The sequence below is a fragment of the Euphorbia lathyris genome, chromosome 3 (genome assembly GCF_963576675.1).
Source record: "Euphorbia lathyris chromosome 3, ddEupLath1.1, whole genome shotgun sequence".
In the NCBI taxonomy this organism is placed as follows: domain Eukaryota; kingdom Viridiplantae; phylum Streptophyta; class Magnoliopsida; order Malpighiales; family Euphorbiaceae; genus Euphorbia; species Euphorbia lathyris.
This window is the reverse complement of record NC_088912.1, coordinates 104,108,364-104,130,950: the sequence shown is the minus strand read 5'-3', so window position 1 is coordinate 104,130,950 and position 22,587 is coordinate 104,108,364. Positions and strand designations below refer to the sequence as shown.

The following is a 22,587-nucleotide window of genomic DNA, read 5'->3' as shown; positions in this document are numbered from 1 at the left end:
ATCGCGGCTTACCATGATAAAAATGCCAAGCTTGTAGATCTAAAGATAGGAGATCTTGTGCTTCGCAAAACTGACAAAGTCCAATCTCGAGAAGGCAAGGGCAAGTTGGGGCTCAACTGGACAGGTCCATACCAGATAGTAGACAAGGTTGGACCGGCCACATTCAAAATACAAGATATGGAGGGCAATACACTGCCACGCACGTGGAATCTCCAAAACCTCCGCAAATACTTTGTTAAAAAATGAAGTATGTTCATGGTCTTGAGTACTCTTTTTCCTTTAACAAGCTTTTTCCCATGTGGTTTTTCTTGTTAAAGGTTTTAACGAGGCTCATTTATAAAGACCTATTCGCTGTAATAAGGTGTTTCTCCCATTAATAAACATTGTTGGTTTTATTATCTATGTTCTTTTTATAGTTTACTGCTGCAATATCAATATTCCAGTCTTAAAAAGAAGGGGGCATCCAACGCTCTCCACATTCACAGTAGATCCGCCACTTGGCGGATCCTGATCACCGATAGAGTTAAAACGATCCTTGGACGCAAGGTCTTTACACTCTCTTATCCCTCCCAGAGAAGGATTCACAAGTCCTACGGGCGGATCATTTCACCTCAAAGATAGGTAGCAAATTGAACCCCTGGGCAGCTTTACTTCCTCCAAGAAGGAATATAACAGCTTCAAACCTTCGCAAAGGTTCATACCATGGAGTATGGTTGTCCACCTACTCCAAACATAAACATGCTTATATTTAAAATACTTCTTTGCGCAAATGTAAGAGTAAAATAAATAGATAGCAGCGTAAAGGATTAACCAAATTGTACTTAGAAGGTTTTTACAAAAAAATCTCTAGCAAAAGCTAAATAATAATAGGGGCATCCTCTTTTGTGCTTCCTTCGCCTATGATGCTTGCTTGAGGATCCTTCTTCACCACAGTCACAGATCCGCCATCAGGAGATACCTCCTTATCCTTCGAAGGAACAGGACCCGGTGGAAGGACAGAATCAAGAATTGGTTCTGTACCTACCTTGGGCGACATCTCTTCGGAATCATCCGCCACAGCTATGGTAGAAGGTTTGGTTTCCTGCATGGGTCCCTTCATCCATCTTCGTACATAATTGCGGAGGTATTCCCTGACATCTGGCATTTTATTAAACCTCGCCACATCTTCTGGTTCGGGGACGGCGAACTGGGGATCTGTGAAGTCAACTTCAGGATAGGCCAGGGAGAAGTACGCCATAAGCATCTCGCCATAATAAAACGCCTATACACCCGCCGTGTATTCGGCTTCTCCGAGAGCATCCTCATGGCTTTTGGCATCAGAAGCCATCTTTGCCTTTAAATTTTTAATCTCCTCATCCCGAAGAACTAAAGCAGATGTGGCGGAAGCTAGATTCGCGTTTGCTGAAGCAATGGTGGAATTGGCATTCGCTATCTCTTTTTCTAACTTTTCAATAGTTGCTCTGTCCGCCACGTTCTGAAGAAGCCCATTTTCCAAAGTACGCAGACGGGCATACAGCTATAAAAGACAAAATGATTTAGTCCAAGGGCGAAAAGGGAGTGAAGGAATTACCACTATCTACATTCTTTTTTTTGAACTCACCGAAAGAAGCTCTGATTTCCCCTTGTGGACGTGAATTGGTCCAGGGATTTGGTCATAGTTCCTTTGTACCTCTCCCACCTGACCCAAGGCTTCATCTAGATCATTCAGAAGGGATTCATTCTCAAAAGAACCTTGGGCCCCCAATTTGGCGGACCAGTATCCTCCAATATCGGGCTTCGCCGTCTGCACAAACAGAAAAGAACCATATGCCGCTTTAGAATCGGATGAGCAAAAAAGGTAATCAAGAGATGGATTACCTGAACAATCTTCTCAGCAGGTTTGGCGGATCGTATCGCGTCCGCCATAATCTTAGTACTACCAATAGTGTTGGGCCGCCTCTTCTTCAGTGGCGGATCAATAGCTGTCTCTGCAGGACGTTTGCCCGTATCAGCTTGAGGATTAGCCGCTTGACTTTTCTTGCGCGCTTCATCTTCCAAAAGCTTCCTACGCGTCTCTGCAAGAGCGTGATTGGCCTTAGATACACCCCTGCCAAAGAAGACATCAAAATAATCAAGACTCCTGAAGGTAACAGAAAGGTACCTTGATCAAACTGAGTAATTTTTGAATAAATAAATTGATCCTCTTCTTGGCGAATCAATGGAATGTCACTCATCATGAAGGCTAAGGCATCCGCATAAGTCCATGCATCCGCCTTGATCTGCTTCATGAGATTCGCCACCTCTTCATCACTGTTTGTTAAGATTCACATGTCACCCGCCATATGTAGCGGACGAGAATTCCAAACTGAAGGGAAACCTAACGGTTCATCATCCTTTATCTTCACATAGAAGAAACTCTCATCCCAAACGTTGGACATTTTGTCGTAAAATGGCGAGTAGACACCAAATTTGGCAAATGTAAGATAGGATTCCGACTTCCTCTTGGAAGGTTTATGAAAGGCTCTAAAGATACGACCCGTATAAACAATGCCTAAATTTGAAGCGAGATAGCAGTCTAGGGCCATGTCGAGCCAGCCATTAGGATGTAGCTGACTGACGGCAATGTCAAAGTATGAGAGAATATCCGCCATCATCTTGGGAAGAGGAAGACGAAACCCTCTCTCCACATGACTACAGAATACAGTAAGGAAGCCGTTAGGCAGATTGGAGGGACGTTGATGAGAAGCAGCGAGTTGGGTCTCGTAATTTTTGATCCACGGAAAGCGATCCGCCAGATTCGCCAGATCCACGGCATTCATACGGGATGGAGTGGACTCCGCTCGAGGATTCTTTTTCCTAACAGGGAAGGAAGAAGTGGCCATTGAACCCAGAAACCGATTACGAGCACTGGCCGGAACGGCACCGGAAACAGAGGAAAAGAAAGAGGGATTTCTGGTGGAACGAGTCTGGTAATGGTTACGCGCCGAGTTATTGAACTCAGCTAAACCGGAATTAATCACACCCTACAGAAGATTGGGAGTTTTCCGATGATGAAGTGGTCCAACTAAAATCTACTTCAATCTTAGGAGGAGATGTCAAGTTAAAAAGTTCAGAAGTCGACCCAGAAGATGAAGATGAACTTCTAAACATTCAGGATAAAAGGAAAATGCACTTACATGGAAATGTAGAAGCTTGAGTAGGATCTCTGGAAAATTTCTGGGAAAACGCTTCGAGGGCAAGAAGAGATGAAGAAATAAAGAAGAAAGAGAAATTAAAAGGAAAAAAGGGTTTTCTTTTGAACCTTCCTAGGGCAGTGTGCCACCACACGTGTCGGCCATCAAATGGCGTTAAACAGAGTGCACATTAATGAGGGAGCGTATGACGGCGCGCAGAAGTCCAAAAGCCCTAAAGGACTTTAAAGGCATTTTAGGGGGGGCTTCTGATAACATCGAGATATTATCATGAGGACCAAAAGAGATATTCGCCTTTAAGTATGCCACGTAGCAAAGGAAGTCGGCTGGCGAATCTCCCTGAATTAGCTCTAGGAGATCCGCTGGCGGATCTCTAAGGCGAATCTCTCCATTCACCTTGGTAACGGCTGGCCGCCGGCTCGGCCATAAAGGGTCATTAAATGGATCATTAACTGTCTTACCCGCCAGGTTAAGAGTAACTTGTAACCGCCATTAAATGAGCATTAATGGAGACTTTCTAGTTACCTAGAGGTTACGAACTTCTCAACTATATATAGCCTACCATTCTAGGCTATCAAGGTACTCACACTTTTCTATATTCTCTAAGCTTCGTCAATACAGTTTATTCTTCATATTCTCTACTGACTTTGGCATCGGAGTTTCCCCCGTCGAACCCAACGACGCCCCCCATAGGGACGAGCTCCGATCAGAAATTTCTCCCTTGTTATCAGTTACCATTATTAATTACTTTATTTATTTTCATAGCACTTTTGAACTCATTTTTATTATGTTTTTTCCATTAAAGAAATTGATTTCTTATTTTTGAGACTCAAACAATTTAATTTCTAAATTAAAATTTTAAAATTTTAAAACTAAAGATAAAAAAATGTAAAAATGTTATAATTTTTTTAGAAACTAGTATTGAACTAATAAAAAAATCTCATTACGTGTTAGGCTTGTCCAAACTTCAAAATTTCAATATTTTGGACCTATTAGGTACTTCCTAAATCCAAATTTCTAATTTTTTAGGCCTCTTAAGCATCTCTAAATCCAAGTTTCTAATTTTTTTTGGCCTATTAAGCATCTATAAATCCAAATTATTATTATTTTTGGTCTGGTATCTGAAATCAAATTTTTTTAATTTTTTTACATGTTCATGTTCAGCCCTCTCTAAATCCATTTTTTTTACAAGGATTATAAACGAAATCTAGCTTAATTTTGAAAAATTGTACATTAATACTTAAAAGTGGTTCTTGACAATTCAAATTATAACACTCATATATACAAAAAAAATTAAGCAAGTTTGATTTAGCAAAAAAAAAAAATTCCGAACGCACGTGTAAAATCGGGCCCCCAACTGAGTAATCCTTATTCGCCACTTATGGTATTGAATATATAAAACGGTTTGCATGTGTTACTTTCACCACACGGCAAGACAATACATAATCCAAACCTAGATTATTAAAATACGTCGTTTTGTATTTTAATTAATTAATAAATAAAATAAAAACGTAGAAATTCAAGTAAAGACTCGTGTAATGGCCTGTCTATCCAAATCTCTCTTTTCTCTCACTTCCAGCCAACTGTCCAAAATACATGTATCTTATATTTAACTTTAGGGTGACAGTTTCCAGTATTTTTCTTCTCTTATAAGTCATGTATGGGATAAAGTGTAATAATGCTTTTATTGTTGCAAATTTTATCCTAAAGTTATAAATAGTAGTCAGTAATATAATTGAGCCAAATTTTATCATTGAGTTTCAAATTGCTCTTTTGAAGATCTACTTTGAATGGAAAGAAGGAAGTAGGACCGACCCTGAGCCTAGGTCCGGAGTACACCGGTCTAGAGCCCAGGACTGGGAAGGGTCCAAAAAGAATTTAGAATAAATAAGGCTTAAAGCATTATTTGGCCCCTGATCTATCCAAAATTGTGTCATATGGCCCCTAGCCTATTATTTGGTTACATTTGGCCTTTGACCTATCCCATTTAGTGAAATTTCACCCAATTTGTATGAATACATAATAGAATTATTATCTCATTGATAAGTAACGATATTTTGACACTTAAACTTGAAACGTGATATTTCTTAAAGTTTTTTTTCCACATTATGTGGAAATAATTAATTAGATTAAAAAAAAAAGAAAAAAACAAATCATAAACTAAAATCTATTAAGTTCAAGTGTCAAAATATCGTTACTTATCAATGAGATAATGATTCGGTTAAGTTTGATTCCAAATTGGGTGAAAGTTCGCCAATTTGGAATAGATCATGGGCCAAATATGACCAAATAATAGATCAGGGGTCAAATGATAAAATTTTGAATAGATCAGGAGTCAAATAGTGCTTTAAGCCAATAAATAAATTGCTTATGTTTTAAGTATAATAAATAAATTCAAAGTAGCTTAGTGGTATTACCTTGTTCTTCAATTAAAGAGGACATGAGTTTGATTCCTACTTTATTCATTTTTTAATACCTCATTTAAAAAAAAAACTCCTACAAATAAATGCGTAGGAGAAACAATTATTTTGTATGTGAGTTATGGAGGGAATCTCCCCTCCAAAAATCTCCTATAACATTTTACGTTCTGTAGGAGACTCCTTAGGACATTCCTACAGAACATGTTTGAATTAAAAAAAATATTTGAAATTATTAACTTCATCTGTATTTGAAATTATTAAAAAATATATTTTTTACAGTTTGAATTAAGGTTTTTACAGTTTTCTTACAGCCAAATTACACATCCAAAACTGCTTTTAAACAGTGACAAAATACAAAATTTGAATACAAATGCAATGAATAACAGTCTGTTAATTGAATATTATGTTCGAAATTACTTTTTTTGGTCATAAAGGGCTTAATGAGATAAAAAAAATAAATGATCAGTGGCTTAATGTATTCAAATAAAAGATTAAGAACTTAATGAACCAAAAAATGAAAGATCAGGAGCCTAATGATATTTTTTACCTACTTTTATTGTTGCAAATTTTATCCTAAAGTTATAAATAGCAGTCAGTAATATAATTGAGGGCAAATTTTATCTTTTAACAGTGATCTTATAAATCAAGGCGCAAGATTAAGATATAAATGTATGTGACTTTTGGTCTTTTTGATTGGTTCACGTGACGGATGACTAAGGTGGGCTCTAGGGGAGTTTCCCTAGGCCGGTGCTAGTGAGACCTCATATATTTAAGGCCCAATACACAAATAACCCCTTGAATTTGTCTAAATATTGCAACTGCCCTCTCCAACTTTCAATTGTAACAACTTACCCCTCAAACTTGTCCAATTGTAACAACTTACCCCTTAAATTTATCCAATTGTAAAACACAACTCCAAATTGCTGACATGGACTGCAATTAAAGAAACACGTGAAATACAAAATCTGCAACGCTCGTGGAGTATGATAATCAGATCTTTGGCGTGATACGAATCCGGAAAAACTTTTTTACGGTTGCTTCAAAGACGGGGTAAAAAAATTCCCAATTTGGGGTTATGTTTTACAATTGGACAAGTTTAAGGGGTAAGTTGTTACAATTGAAAGTTGAGGGGGGCAGTTGTAATATTTGGACAAGTTCAGGGGGTTATTTGTGTATTAGGCCTATTTTTAATACAGAGAACAGGGGTGGTTTCAGAGGAGGACGCACAAGCGGCCGCCTAGGGCCTCCCATTTAGAAGGGCCTCTGATCCAAAAAAAAATTAATATGCTTAATACTTTTCCAACCCCCTCAAGTTGGCCCAATACTGCAACTGACCCCCCGTACTTACACTTTTAACAAGTAACCCTCCATTTCGAACAAATAACCCCTCAAATAGGTTTTGGGAGTTTTTTTTTCCCTTTACTTAATGTATCACTAGATTACTTAAATGTAGCAACTGATAATTTGAAATCTTTTATTTCTGATGTAATATTATGTTGAATTTTTTGGGGGGGGTTTAGAGTTTATTTGTTCTAAATAAGCTAACTTGAGGAGTTATTTGTTCCCATTGAGCAATTTGATGGGTTATTTGTTCAAAATAAGCAAGCTGAGGGGGTTACTTGTTAAAAGTATAAGTACGGGGTCAGTTGCAGTATTGGGCAAACTTGAAAGGGGTGGGAGGGTATTAAGCCTTTTTTTTATATAATTTAAAATTAATTTCAACTATAATACAATTATTGAGATTTCAATTGTTGGATAATTATTTCCGTACATAATTATTATATCATATCTCAGTTTAATAGTAATTATATATAGAAAAACAAGAATTTACTCCACTAAATGGAACCGAAAATCGATAACAATAACATAAATCATCTCTTTTTTTGTTAGTCATAGTTTGTTAACAACAATAGCACAACAAGAGACTTCAAAATTTATTTCATAAATTTTCTCTTAACAATAATAAGGATGCGTTATAAATTTAGCCACATAGTTATTGAGGGAAAGCATAGTATCTACATACAAAATACTACAATTTTATGTCTAAGATTCACCAGACGATACTATTTCAACGTCATTAATGAATGATGCGTTTTTTCTGTAATAGAAAAGACTCATTGGGTGGTTAAAATGCTAGACGTTGAAGGACAGCCGAAACATAAAATTGCACATGAAACAAAAACTCATTTTTCGTTAACGAGACTTGAAATTAGATTGGTTTGTACATAAAGATTAAATCAATTTTCAGCTAATAATCATAGGGACGAATTTGTACATAATCTAATAATAATATAGTAATTATTGGTTTCCTTCTCTACAAATTGTAAAAAAATCGATTTTCAATTGTTCGTGAGTCTAAAATTAATTATATTATATTATATTATATATATTAAATTTAGATTTATAAAACAATGTAGTATGAAAATTGCCTAGCGCTTCTAAAATACTAGAGCCAGAACAATATGTGGCTTTCTCTTCTTTTTATTTATTCTTTACTTCTTTTGACAACATCTATATTAATATTCACAGTTTTCCTAAAAAAAAAAGATTCATGTTTGGAAACAACGTAGAAACTATTATTTTGTTCTTGTAATAATTTTTAAATTCTTAAATTTTTATAAATTACAAGACGAAATTCACTTTATGAATTACAATTTGTAATTTGGTTTAAAATATTATTTAGTCTTTGATTTATTTATTTTTTTCTATTTGGCCACTAATTTATTATTTGGTCACATTTGATCCATAAACTATTCAAATTGGTGAAATTTCATTTAATTTTGATGAAACCTTGACAAAATCGTTATCCTCTGATATGTGGTGATATTTTGACATATGGACTTGACACGCCGTACATTTTAAAATTTATTTACCACATATTTTCTTATGCAAAAATAATTAAATAGATTAAAACAAGAAAAACAAATTTCTAAACTAAAATTTATCAAATATAATTGTCAAAATATCGTATAATTCTATTAAGTGTCCATCCAAATTTTTTCAAATCTCACCAATTGAGATAGTTCAGTGGCCAGATGATACAATTTTGGATATCGAGCGCCAAATGACAAGATTTTGGATAAATCGATGGCCAAATAGTAGTTTAAGTCTGTAATGTATAATAAAAGCACGACTCAATCAATCTCTAATTACCAAGATAAATTATTTTCTTTCTTTCCATAAAATCTTGCTATTTGGTCCAAATTCAACCGTCCAAAATTAATTTCCAAGAATTAGTACTTTGTTGTCTGCTTACTTCTCTCATGACTGGTGAGAAGAAACTTGATTTTACATATATAAAAGTAAACTCGATTTTACATATATAAAAGCAATAATAATAATAATTTCTTAGCTTTAGACTATTATTATATGATTTAAATTGTAGTTAATGATATATTGGTTTTACTATTTAATATTTATTATTTCTAAAATAATACTCCATTTGTTTCACAATATTTGTCTTTCTAGGGAATTTTGTTTATTCCATAGCACATGATGTTTTGATTCAATCCATACACATTAATTGACTTTTACCAAATATATCCCTATTTAAGTTGCCACTTTATTTTGGGAATAGATAAAAATTAATTAATGGATACAATTAATACAATGGTAACAAAGTTTTTTTATTTAAAAATTAATTACATTTCTTAATTCTTGTGTCTTAACCTTAAAAGACAAATATTACGGAATATAGGGAGTATTAAATTTAGATGTGAAAAAAGTACAAAATTTTCCCAAGACCTCCAAAATGTTGAAGATGCCCCTACGGGTGACGGTTTGTAACGACTCGGTTTGAAGTGGCACCGGGGTAGAATACCTGAGCAAGGAGCGGTCCTGAAGAATGACAATAGGAGCATGAATGAATTGAATTTTACATCAGAAATGGAGAAAGAGTGATTGAGACTTATTAATAAGGTGAGAATTGAATATATGCAGACGCATTTTAAAGTCGTGAGGTACAAGATGGTGGATTTGAGTTAAAGCGGACAATATCTACATGGTATTGAGTAAGGATGTTATAATTAGTATAAGAGCCGACTCTCCATGTACGATGTGTGGTTCGGGGACGAACCAGGCGGAAGATGGTGGGCCTATAACGACCCAGTTTGGAGTATATGACGTCGGGGAAGAAGGTCTGAGCAAAGAACGGTCCTAAGTAATTGCGATGTGGATAGGAATGAATTGAATCCACGTCGAAAATGGAAAGATTGTGACTGAGGTTTATTAGTGATGTGAGAATTCAATATATGTAGAAGCATTTTAAAATCGTAAGACCCAAAGTGTTGAATTTGGACTAAAACGAACAATATCTACATAGCATTGGATCAATATGTTACACGATTACAATTTGAGAAAAAACTTCCCTAACCATATATAATATTGTATATGATATCAAGTACAAAACACGTGAACATACTATTTAAAATTGATATAACTTGTAAATGTTATTAATTGTACATGAATAAAATTAGTTTTGGATGATAGGGACAAGATATATCATAAATATAGGGTTGTAAATGAGTTGAGTCGTTCATGAGCAGTTTGGTGGTCAACTTTGATAAACGTTTGGCTCGATTTGTAAACGAGCCATTTGTGAGCATGATTTATTGGCTCGGTTTGTAACGAGCCGAGTTTGAGCAAACCAAAGCTTGACTCGGAAGCTCGCGAGCAGGCTCGATTAGAACATTTATGAATAAATTTTAATTTTGTAGAGAACTATATAGTTTTGTGTTAATTCACAAAGATCTAAACTTAATATTATTTTATTTGTTATTAGATGAGTTCGATCACAAACATAATAAATGAGTAATAGACGAACTATTTGTAAGCATCTTGTTTATTTATTCACAAATTTTGCTTGTGGGCTTGTTTATGTACACAATTAAAGAGTTATTTGCGAGCAAACTTCATAAATATAATTAATGGTTTACTCACAAACAATTCATGGTTAGATAATTTCCTAGAAAATGTAATTTCAAGTCTCCTTAATAGAAGATTTATTTTTTTAATGTGTAATTTCATGACCCCTTCAACCTTTGACCCACCTAATAAAGTTTGAAATTGCACATGTTTTATTAATGGAAAAATAGATAAGCTGCAAAAAATACTCTTAACATAGACGTCTAGGAGCAATTTTACTCCTATTGTCTGAAATAGTGTTATTTTATCTCTATCGTTGGCTGCGAAGAACAATTTTGTTCTCGACAAATTGGGTCAATTTCAAACATCATTAAGAAAACACAGATATTATGTTTTCATATTCTGCATCAAATGTATATCAGTTGTTCTAAAAAAAGTTTTGTATTTTTGTAATTTTGTAATTTCATAATAGAATTAAAAAATTATATATATTCAAATTTAAAAAAATATTTGGATTTTTTTGTCCAACTCGTATACCAATATAATTTTTTAATTTTTTCATGTCTATACATATAATTTATTACTGATGTATGATAAAATGACGCGCATATCTAGTGGAGATACAAGATTCATGACTGAACAGACAATTTGATGAATTATTTCTCAAATTAATCCAACCTATCAATGTTAAGGATAAAAATTGCTTTAGGCTGCCAACATTAGGATTAAAATTACACTATTTTAGATGTTAAAGGTAAAATTACTCCTAGATGTTAATGTTAGGGGTTAGTGGCTAATATAGGATTGGTCCACTAGGGGCCAATTTTACACATGCATGCATAAAGTTTTTTTTTTTTTTTTGCTAAAATCAAACTCGCTCATTTTTTTTTTGTTTTGCGTAGATATACATGTTAGCATCTGAGTAGTCTAAAACAAATTTTACGTACCACTATAAAACTTCTCAAAATTAAGCTAGATTTGGACTATAAAAATAAAATTGAGTCGTTTTGAACAAACTTAAGAAAATTTATCGCCTATCATATACTAAACGAGTTGGATTTTGTAATAAAATACAAACTTTATAATTTAATTAACCACTATGAACCTTAATTTATTTGAAATAACGGACCGAAACCATCATTAATAGAATTAGTCGCAACAGTTGGGGGCCGAAACCATCCATGGCAAGGGTGGTTCCAGTGGCCGGGGGGTTTGGCCCTTTGAGGTCACCCTCTATCTCCGTTCATGTTAATGGTTATTTTTTCACCTTTACCAATGGAAAAACTCATTTTCTATTAATGAGGCTTGAAAACATTATTCTTAAAGTTGTATTGTTTTATATGTGTAGACTAGGGATGGTAACGGCTACTCTACATGCGGTTATTTGGAACTACTCGACTCTAATGGAGTTACCCATACTATATATAAAAAGATACGAGATATGAGTTCAAAAAAGTTACATGTGACGTGTATGATGATAACCATCGGGTATCGGTTACATGGTACCTGCCATATATTTCACTTTTATCTATTGAATTTAATCACAAAGCCATTTTTTTAATTTGGAATATTTGTTAAATTTGTAGATGGATTATTTATATTTGGTTTATTAAATTTATCTTTTGTTAAATTTATAATATTTTTTATTTTATATATTGATTATTAACGGGTAAGGGTACCCGCAATTTAAATGAGACGGATATGAAATTCATGAAATATACCAAACGTTTGGTATACTACGGGATATGGATAAATGTTGGATAGAGATAAGAATAAAATATTGAGATAAGATATGATGACTTAGAGCATCTCCAATAGAGGTTGCTCTAAAGAGTGCCAAAAATTTAACACATCATACTAAAATATAATATTTTATTAATTTAGTAATCCACATCATTCTTGGCAACTTTTATTTAAAAATACTCCAATAGTAAAGCAATTTTAAAAGTTGCCACAATGACCACACAAATCATTACTTAATATAGAATTTATTTAATTATAAATATCGACAACCAATAGTGAAATGAGAGAGAAAGTCATCAAAAAGGTAAACCAATAGTATTCAAATAAATCAAAATTTTTTATATTAAAAAATATTTAGCAACCTTGTTTCAATGTTGCCAAAAATTGACAACATTTTGGCAACTTTTTTTAGCACCCACTACCACTCCAATAGTAGGCACCCTTTAAAAATTGCCAAACTAAAATGTCAAATCAACTGGCACTCTTTTGGACACCCTCTATTGGAGATGCTCTTATTATCTCATGTTTGATACGTAGGATAAGGATATAGATCAAATGATTCATTTTACTATATTATCCCTATCCAAATTTAAATTAGACCCATATATTATTGTTGTATCAATGTGAAATAAAATTAATTAAATTTAATCCATCATCCTAACTTGAGAAACGCTTGAAACACTTTAAATTTTCAAAACAAAAAATGGAATAACTAATATATTTAAGATGATAGATTAAAGGCCTAATACATCTCCAGCTCCCTGAACTTGTCCAAAATAGTAGATTGACTCTCTAAACTTTGTAAGTGTCTCACCAGCTCCCTAAACTTGCTTATTTCGTATCACCAGCTCCTTAAACTTGTCCATAAAAATATATTAGTTCCCTGAACTTTGCAAGTGTCTCACCAACTCCCCAAACTTGCTTATTTTGTAACAACTAAATACAAAAACCATAATACTAACTCTCGATCATCATTCATTCAAGCTCTCAAATCTGCAACACTAACTCTTATAATAGGTTAGGAGAAGCAAAAAAATTACCTCTCGAATAGATGGAGACGTATTTTTAGAATTTAGGTTTAATAAGTTTTGTATTTAGTTGTTACATAATAAGCAAGTTTAGGGAGTTGGTGAGACACTTGCAAAGTTTAGGGAGCTAATCTACTTTTATGGACAAGTTTAACGAGTTGATGATACGAAATAAGCAAGTTTAGAGAGCTAGTGAGACACTTGTAAAGTTTAGGAAGTCAATCTATTATTTTGGACAAGTTTAGAGAGCTGGTAATGTATTAGGTCTAGATTAAATTTAATTAACTTCTTTCCACATTAATACTAAATTTTCAAAACACAATAAATAGAATAAATAATAAAATATGAGGGATAATTTAGACATTTTCATCTAAATAAGTTATCCTCATGTCGTATAGCACTCTCCTTTAGGTATAACTTTAGTGGGATAAAAAGTTTATCTCTCTCTTGTCTCACCATCTTATCTCCCAGATAAACGGGATAAGTTATCTCGTCTTTTTATCCATATTTTACCTCATATATCTCCTCTAACAAATACCTTATGCATTGTTTGGATGGAGTGTAATTAAAGTAGACTTAGAGATGGACCGGTGAGCCCGCCCGATCCGCCCAGGTGCAAACCCATTTAGTCGGGTTTGGACACATGAAAATGCTGTCAAACCCGGCCCGGTCCAAGCTCGTATAAACTCGCCAAAAATTGGACGGGCTTGGGCTTTACGAATTTTACACCGGGCCGACCCAGCCTGATATACTATATTATATATATATATATATATATATATATATATATAAATTATAATATATTTTTTAATATACAGATGGACTTAGACAGGCGGGCTTGTGATTCATATCTTAGGCCCGAGTCCAGCCCGAGCCCAACTAAATTTCTTGCGGTTTGGGTTGGGCTTGGGCTCGCCAAGCTTTATTAAAAGCCCGACAGGTCTGACCCGAGCCCGGCTCAGCCCAACCCATGCCCATATCTAAATTAAAGTAAGGTAAAGTAAGTGAGTTGTATGAACTAACTTGTTGTGTTTGGATGGAAGATAATGTAAGTGATGGTTTAATAATGTAATTATATATAAAATTACTCGTATATCCTTATATAAATAAAAACAACGGGTAATTTTGGAAGAAAAAGATATGTACCATGCTTCCCCTCCAATTTGGGGTGTAACAAAAATTACTTAAAATTCACGCTCACATACCCTCACTTACTATGCTCTTCGATTACACCTCAAAACAAACAAGATTACCTAATTACAGTTACCCTCACCTACTTTCAAATACCATCATCCAAACAATCTTTTAGGATAATGAGACAGATGCGAGTAATTACAAAATAAACGAGTAATGATTTAGAATTGTCACTATCCACGGATACTCTATCTGTTACCATTCATAATGGAGGCTAAATTCGCTATCTTCTAATAATCATAAAACCAAATTGGTATCATATCCAAAACGCGTAATACATCACCAACTCCCTAAACTTGTATATAAAAGTAGATTGACTCCTTAAACTCTGCAAGTGTCTCACCAGCTCTTTGAACTTGATTATTTTGTATCACCAACTTTCTAAACTTGTCCATAAAAGTAGATTAGCTCCCTGAATTTTATACGTGTCTCACCAACTCACTAAATTTGTTTATTCTATAACAACTAAGGGCAAAAACCATAATACTGACGAGTAAATTACACCCATGGCCATTAAACTTTATCCATTTTAACATTGTGGCCACTAAACTTCAATTCTTAACAGTATGACCACTAAATTTACACTTTTTAACATCGATGGCCACTCAACTTTAACCACGTCCTCAAAATGAAAATATTCAAGAATTAAAGTTGTTCAAAACGACATTTACCATAAACCACATTTTTTATTTTCTAAAATCACTTTTTGGATCTTTCACTCTCTCTCCTAACCAAACAACACCTAAATGACCTCAAAACGAAAATTTTGAAGAATTAAAGTTTCTTAGAATATCATTAACTCTTCGATTGTTTTATTTTCAGACCGTCAACGGTCGTTTTGAGGCGTTAAGTAGCCACCAGTGTTAAAAAGTGTAAAGTTCAGTGACCATACTATTAAGAATTGAAGTTCAGTGGCTATAATATTAAATAGGTAAAGTTCAGTGGCCATGAGTGCAATTCACCCTAATACTAACTCTCAATCCTCATTCATTCGATCTCTCAAACCCGTAACACTAACTCTTATAATAGGTTGAAAGGTAGGAGGACCTCTCGAATAGATGAAGATGTATTTTTAGAATTTAGGTTTAATAGTTTTTTTTTGCATTTAGTTGTTACGGAATAAGCAAGTTTAAGAAGTTGATGAGACACTTACAAAATTAATGGAGCTAATATACTTTTATAGACAAATTCAAAAAGTTGGCAATACGAAATAATCAAGTTCAAGAAACAGATGAGATACCCCTAAAATTTAAGAAGTCAATCTACTTTTATGAACAAGTTCCGGTAGCTGTATTAGATCAGTCCAAAATAAAATAGTAAATTTGGGAAGATGAAATGGCAAACTTCCATGATATTCACAAGGGCAAAATCGGAAAGAAAACAAGAGAGGATGCAATCGTACAAGATGCATTTGATGAAGGGCAAAACGGGAAGTTGTAATGTCACCGTTCTCTCAGGTTAAATAGGCAGAACAGAGAATATAGATGTAGATTATATGTTAAAAAGGAAGGAATCACATTTCATCTGGATTTGTATTTCCATTTGGGTTTCTCTCTCTATCTTTCTCTGGGTAATGCTATCTGGTAAGTAATGTTCGTACTCATTTTTCTCTAATTTTTTGTATATTATATATATATGTTTATATATATTTATATATATAATTGTTTCTATGTTCTATCTGGATATTGATTTTGGTTTTGATCATTTTAATCCGTGAAACTGGAGGTTCATTTATGCTTTCTTTACTTTGAAGCAGTCTTTGGGTGAGATTGAATTTTCTTTTTTGGGGGTTTTCTTTTCTTTGTTCTTTTGGGACAATCCAATTACCAGTGTTTAATCATTGAATCAAAAGAACTGTTTGGCTAGTCTTAACTTGGAAGATAGTGTGCGAATGATTTCTTAGTTAATTTTCATCTAATTACAGTTATTCATGTGTTTATCATCTTTTGATGACTATGATTTCAATTCTATTCAATTCAGCTTAATTTTCACAGCAAACACTTCTTTAAAACTAGAGACAGATTTATTGTACTTATGGAGCTTCAGCATTTTACCATCTGGAGTAGCAGATGATCATTTCTAGTCTGAAATGATTGGATATATATTGTACTGTTGTTTGTATCAGTTTATAGTTCAAACTTTCATGTTTTTCTTTTGATTTAAACCCTCAATTTGGTCTTAAACAGCCTCCGGTTCCATATGTATCTCTCTTCTATTAACTTCATTTGAAAATGCACTCTTTAGTGTAGATCTTTGCGCTACGAAAACTAATGCTTTTTAATTGTATTTTGTTGTTGATTATATTGAAATTTCATTGTTCATCACCATTCTTTTGGGTGACAATCATTGTCCGCTAATCAAGATTGAGGCCTATTTTTCTTTTGTTTTGAATGTGCAGCTTCTGATGAGTTTCTACATTATGAAATTTTTCTCACTAGTGTTAGTACGGATATATTTCTTTATGTTTTATTCGTTTAGAATCGAAGTTTTTGCTCTGATACTAATTTCACATTTCTGATGTAGAGTATATATGGGCTGAATTGGACATTTCATGGGAGTTGTAGAGGATAATGAACCGCCCTTGAAACGTGTAAAGGTGCCCTTGGGAGAATCAGAGAGCTTCTTGGAGCACTCATCTTTTAAAGAATCTGTATCTTGCTCTTTGGGAGACTTGATGGCTAGGCCTCTAACCTCCCAAGGGGATGGGGAAACAGTTGGTTCAAGGGGAGTCATTAAGAGACTGGAATTTGTCAAAATTATTACTAGGGCATTGTATTCACTTGGTTATGACAAGAGTGGAGCCCTTTTGGAGGAAGAATCAGGAATACCGTTGCACTCACCTGTAGTTAGCCTGTTTATGCGGCAAGTGATGGATGAACAATGGGATGAAAGTGTCACCACATTACATAAAATTGGTATTTTGGAAGAAACAACTGTGAAATTGGCATCTTTCTTGCTATTAGAACAGAAGTTCCTCAAGCTTCTGAAACTGGATAATGTTGTTGCTGCCCTAGATACTCTAAGAAATGAGATAGTGCCTCTCCGTATTAACTTGAATCGTATTCATGAACTTGCTGCTTGCGTTATATCTCCTTCACGATGTATTTTTGGTCAGGATGCTGATGGTGTCAATTCCAGGCAAAAGATTCTAGAAAAACTACAAAAGCTTCTACCTCCTACAATAATGATTCCTGAGAAAAGGTTAGAACATCTCGTTGAGAAGGCACTTGATGTGCAACGTGATGCTTGTGTTTTCCACAATACTTTGGATAGTGATCTGTCATTGTACTCTGACCATCAATGTGGGAAACACCAGATTCCTTCTCGAACAGTTCAGGTTAGATATCTTTACGTTCCTTTGTTCCTTTTTGTATCAACAGTTTACATATCTTACATCAGTTTTCCTTTGTCCTTTTGTTGGCTTCAGAGCAGAAGTAAGATCCTAATTTTGTTTCTAGATATTGAAATGTTCACCTGATACTTGGTTTTGTGAGGAAGTGTTGAATCTTTCTTTTGAATGATTTAAATTTCTGTCTGGTTTTGTGGTTTCATAATGATGGTGAGGAAGTTTCGAGCCCTTTTTTTAGAGTTCAAAGGGAGAACCTGGTGCACAAGGCTCCTATTATATGGGTCTGGTCTGTCCTGTTAAGCCTATTGTATGCATCCTTCACTTGCTTTTTCTGCAGGAGGTTGTTTCCGTTACTCGAACATGAACCTTTTGCCCACATGGGAATAACATTACCTTTGGACCAATGTACCCTCTCCTTTTCTGTAGATTTTATGGGTATTTAAATTCTTCAGAATTTTATTGAAAGATCTAGAATTCTCTGAAAGTTGTTTTCCTGGTGGAATATCAGCCTTTGAAATCTCTGCAACTTTCGGGTCTTGTTATCCTGACATGGTACTACATGTGGTAGAAGATTGAGCATCTTCTATTTTATTAGGTTACAGTGAGGAAACTATTATAAGTGGGAGTGTCTTAGGAAAGCTGTCTCATACATGCTTGTTACTTAAGAAGGAAGTTCGAAGATTTGGTTGTGGTTCTTATCATTGTTCTGTTTTCAGTATCATTCTTTTCTTTTTACTGATTCATATTTCAATATCCAGAGTGTGGATTTATCAGCGTCACTATAAATTCTTTTATTCTGATAGGGCATACTGGATTTCTGCTATTGTAGAACCATAGTTGTTGTTTCCGTATGGCACATTGTAAAGAATGAACTCTGCTTGTTTGTTGGATACTTCTTTTTAATGGATTGTTTGTTGGATACTTGAAGTTTACCGTATCAATCATTTGCAAATTCTCTGACCATTTTTTCTGTGCTAAACGAACAGATTCTTGAAGCACATAATGATGAAGTTTGGTTTTTGCAATTTTCACATAATGGCAAATATTTGGCATCAGCATCAAAAGATCAGACAGCAATAGTATGGGAGGTAAGTACTTTTGTTATACTTCGCTTGTGACTACAGAAAGACGTTGTTCAACTAATGGCAACATTAATGCTTTTCTTCATGTTACTTGTGCAAGCTCTCGTATTGAGGGTTTTCATAAAAAAAAAAAAAAAAAGTGAAAAACAAGAGCTATGGCTGCTTGATCAGATGTAATTTTCTTTTCTCTCGTATTTTTATGAAGGGATAAAAATTGAAAATTGGGGAAAGCTTGCTGAAAAAGTTTAGCTATCAAGTTTATCGAGACCATTATCATTATTTTGTCTATTGCATGCGGTAAGCTCAATATATCATATGCTTTTCTGATCAATAGTCTTGATAATTGTAGGAGGTTGTGGTTATTTTTTAGATGTAATGCTTGGATTAATACAAGACCTGGTAGAAGGGTCTTATTTAGGTTTGTCGACATTCATGCAAAGCCATAGAATTAAATCGAGTCAAATTTGGCATCCTGAGATATTTCCAACGAGCCTGAAAATGATTATTCCTGTTAATTGAATACTTATTTTTATGATTTTTATCTGAATTGAAATTTGGCTATCATACCGAGTTTGAAAGGATATTGCATCCTATAGGCGAACAATGAGTTTGAAGCTTAACTAGTGTGGCATGTGTTACTACTGTACGTCTGTTAGTTTTGCTGTCTGACTGAGTAGAAGAGAAACACATTACTAGGGCATTAAGTCGGTGAAAGTACTTGCTTATAGAGAAAAAAGTGTGAAGATCATATCTTTGCTTCATGCAACAATGTTAGTCCGGAATCCGGTCTACTTTTCTTGTCAATGGTCAGCATCATGTGAAGAACATGTTCGTCTCATTAAGGGTGAATGCAATGCCAGATCTGTGGGGCAGATAGGTAATAAGCCAAAGAGATACTCGTGTTCTATAATGGAGACTCAACTTGTACAGATTAGGAACTGTGTACTCTTAATATGGAAGTGATCGGTCGCCAGGTGTTTTTGGCTTTAGTTATTAGCTGTCGGAGATTGCATCAAGTTCTCTTCAGTATCCGTCTTTCCTTCTCATTTTTTTTTCAAGCAACTTTCACCTCTTTAGTTGCATCTAAGAGTGATCGGTAGCCAGGTGTTTTTGGCTTTAATTATTAGCTGTTGGAGATTGCATCAAGTTCTCTTCACAACAATATATCTCGCCCCGTCTTTCCTTCTCATTTTTTTTTAACTTTCACCTCTTTAGTTGCATCTGTTTATACCTTTTATGGTTGTTTAATGGACGATGAAATGAAAAACCAATTGTACCGTACTTTCTTTTACATGTTTATTTTTCTATCACAGGTTGCATTATAGCGTGGGGTGAATATATCCGTAATTTGGTTAATTGATATAATTTACCATTGTAGATTAAAGAGGACGGTGTAGTCTCATTGAAGCATACGCTAAAGGGTCACCAGAAAGCAGTGTTAACCATTTCATGGAGCCCTGATGACAAACAACTTCTAACGTGTGGACAAGAAGAGGTTATCAGACGCTGGGATGCCAGTTCTGGAGAGTGTATCCATATCTACGAAAAAGTTGGTGTTGGTTTGGTTTCTTGTGGATGGTTTCCTGATGGTCGGGGGATATTTGCTGGCATGACCGACAAAAGTATCTGTTTGTGGGATTTGGAAGGAAAAGAGCTGGAATGTTGGAAAGGGCAGAAGACGCTTAGGATATCGGACATGGCCATAACTGATGATGGAAAGAGTATCATAAGCATGTGTAGAGATACCGCAGTACTGTTGCTCGACAGAGAAGTAAAATTTGAGAGATTGATAGAAGAAGAGGAAACAATCACTTCATTTTCATTATCAAAAGACAATAAATTTCTTCTAGTTAATCTTATAAATCAAGTAATCCATCTCTGGAACATAGAAGGGAATCCCAAGATCGTGTCTAAGTATAAAGGTCATACACGTTCTCGATTTATTATTAGATCCTGTTTTGGTGGATTTGAGCAGGCATTCATTGCAAGTGGGAGTGAGGATTCTCAGGTACCTTTATTCCTATGTGCTGAATCTAATGAAAATGATGAATATGTATACTTTCTAACAAATGATTCCATGGAAGGATACGCCCAAACTAGTTTTATCTGTGCGATGTTGTTATTTTATTTTTTACCTGAGTAAAACTATCATCCAAGTAAAATGCTGGTGCTGTTTGTACTATATATGTCATTGGAAGATACATATTTGTGGTGTCTCCGAGTAAATGTTCAAGGGAATCATTGCTTTTATTTCTGGCCAATGTCTGGGCGTTTGACAGGCTCGTTTAAGCTGCTTGCTTCTAGGCGTACAACGTTATGCACATTGGCCCTTAAACTTGGCAATCAAGATCAATTTAGCCCAAAACCGAAGTTTAAGTATCAACTCAATCCTCAAAAGTTCGTAAATTTTGACATTGGCCCAAATTTTATTAACTTTTGATATTAAAACTAATTGTATCCGGGTCAATTTGTCAAAATTTGCCAAATGAAGGCTGAGTTGATACTGAAACTTCGATTTGAGCTAAAATTAATCGTCACAGACTCGTTTAAGCTGCTTGCTTCTAGGCGGACAACATTATGCATATTGGCCCTTAAACTTGGCAATCAAGATCAATTTAGCCCAAATTCAAGTTCAGGTATCAACTCAACCCTCAAAAGTTCGTAAATTTTGACAAATTGGCTCAAATTTGATTAATTTTTGGTATTAAAACTAACTGTATCCCGATCAATTTGTCAAAATTTGCCAACCTGAAGGCTGAGTTGATACCTAAACTTCGATTTAAGCTAAATTGACATCGTTGCCAACTTTACAGACCATTTTGACCCGTAATTCATTCAAATTCTGTCTGATCTTGCAATTGCTTAGATGGTTTTAATAATATGCTCGATCTTCTTCTATTAGCATCAATTCGGATCGAGAATCAATGTGACATAATTCTTAATTCTTTGTTACAGGTGTATATATGGCACAGAGGCTCCGGAGAATTGCTTTTGGCAATGCCTGGGCATGCGGGGGCTGTTAACTGTGTGAGCTGGAATCCGACAAATCTTCACATGCTCGCATCAGGTAGCGATGATCGTACGATTCGGATATGGGGTCTAAATCAGTATAACCTGAAGCAGAGAGACATGAATAGCAATGGAATTCTTCATCCCTGCAATGGGAGAAGTTGAAACGAAGTGTTCCGAAACAGTTACGAAAAAATTCCTTGGATGTTAACAAGGTACTAATGTTGTTCAAGTTGATTGACATTTGTTTAAGACCTTAAAAATATCATTTTACTTCTCAATTTGGCTTTTGATAGCTGGTAAAATGGGGCATGCTTGATTCTGAGCCTGCTATCTGCCATCTGAATACAAGTTTCATCTTATGTACAAGTTTTTTTCTTTTTTTTCGGGTGGTTCACTTTTAGTAGGGCTGTAATCCAGCCGAGCTTTGGCCTGATCATGCTCGGCTCGTTAGAAAATTTACGAGCTCGAGCTTAACATTCTGTTTGTGAGCTTGTTCAGAAGCTTTGCTCGCGAGCGGCTCGTTAATTCGGTTAACGAACTTCGCTCACGAACAACTCATTAATTATATTGGTTTGAAATTTCTTTAACACAGAACTACATAGTTTTGAAATCTACAAAACTACTACGTTGTTTTAGATTTCCCCTTTATAGCATATGAATACAAGTTTCTATCTTTTTGTACAAGTTCTTTTCTTTTTTCTTCGGGTGCTTCACTTTTAGTAGGGC

The 22,587-nt window shown here is 34.7% G+C and overlaps 1 protein-coding gene across 1 annotated transcript; it reads left to right on the top strand.

Annotated features, from left to right (window-relative positions):
- Positions 1-15,845: 15,845 nt before the first annotated feature.
- Positions 15,846-22,241, top strand: LOC136224294 (WD repeat-containing protein 26 homolog). The gene is made up of 5 exons (XM_066012587.1): positions 15,846-16,001; positions 16,942-17,755; positions 18,754-18,855; positions 20,228-20,857; positions 21,805-22,241. Exons 2-5 carry the CDS (start codon positions 16,970-16,972, stop codon positions 22,021-22,023), a joined length of 1,737 nt encoding a protein of 578 aa, XP_065868659.1. The 5' UTR covers positions 15,846-16,001; positions 16,942-16,969; the 3' UTR covers positions 22,024-22,241.
- The last annotated feature ends 346 nt before the right edge of the window (positions 22,242-22,587 follow it).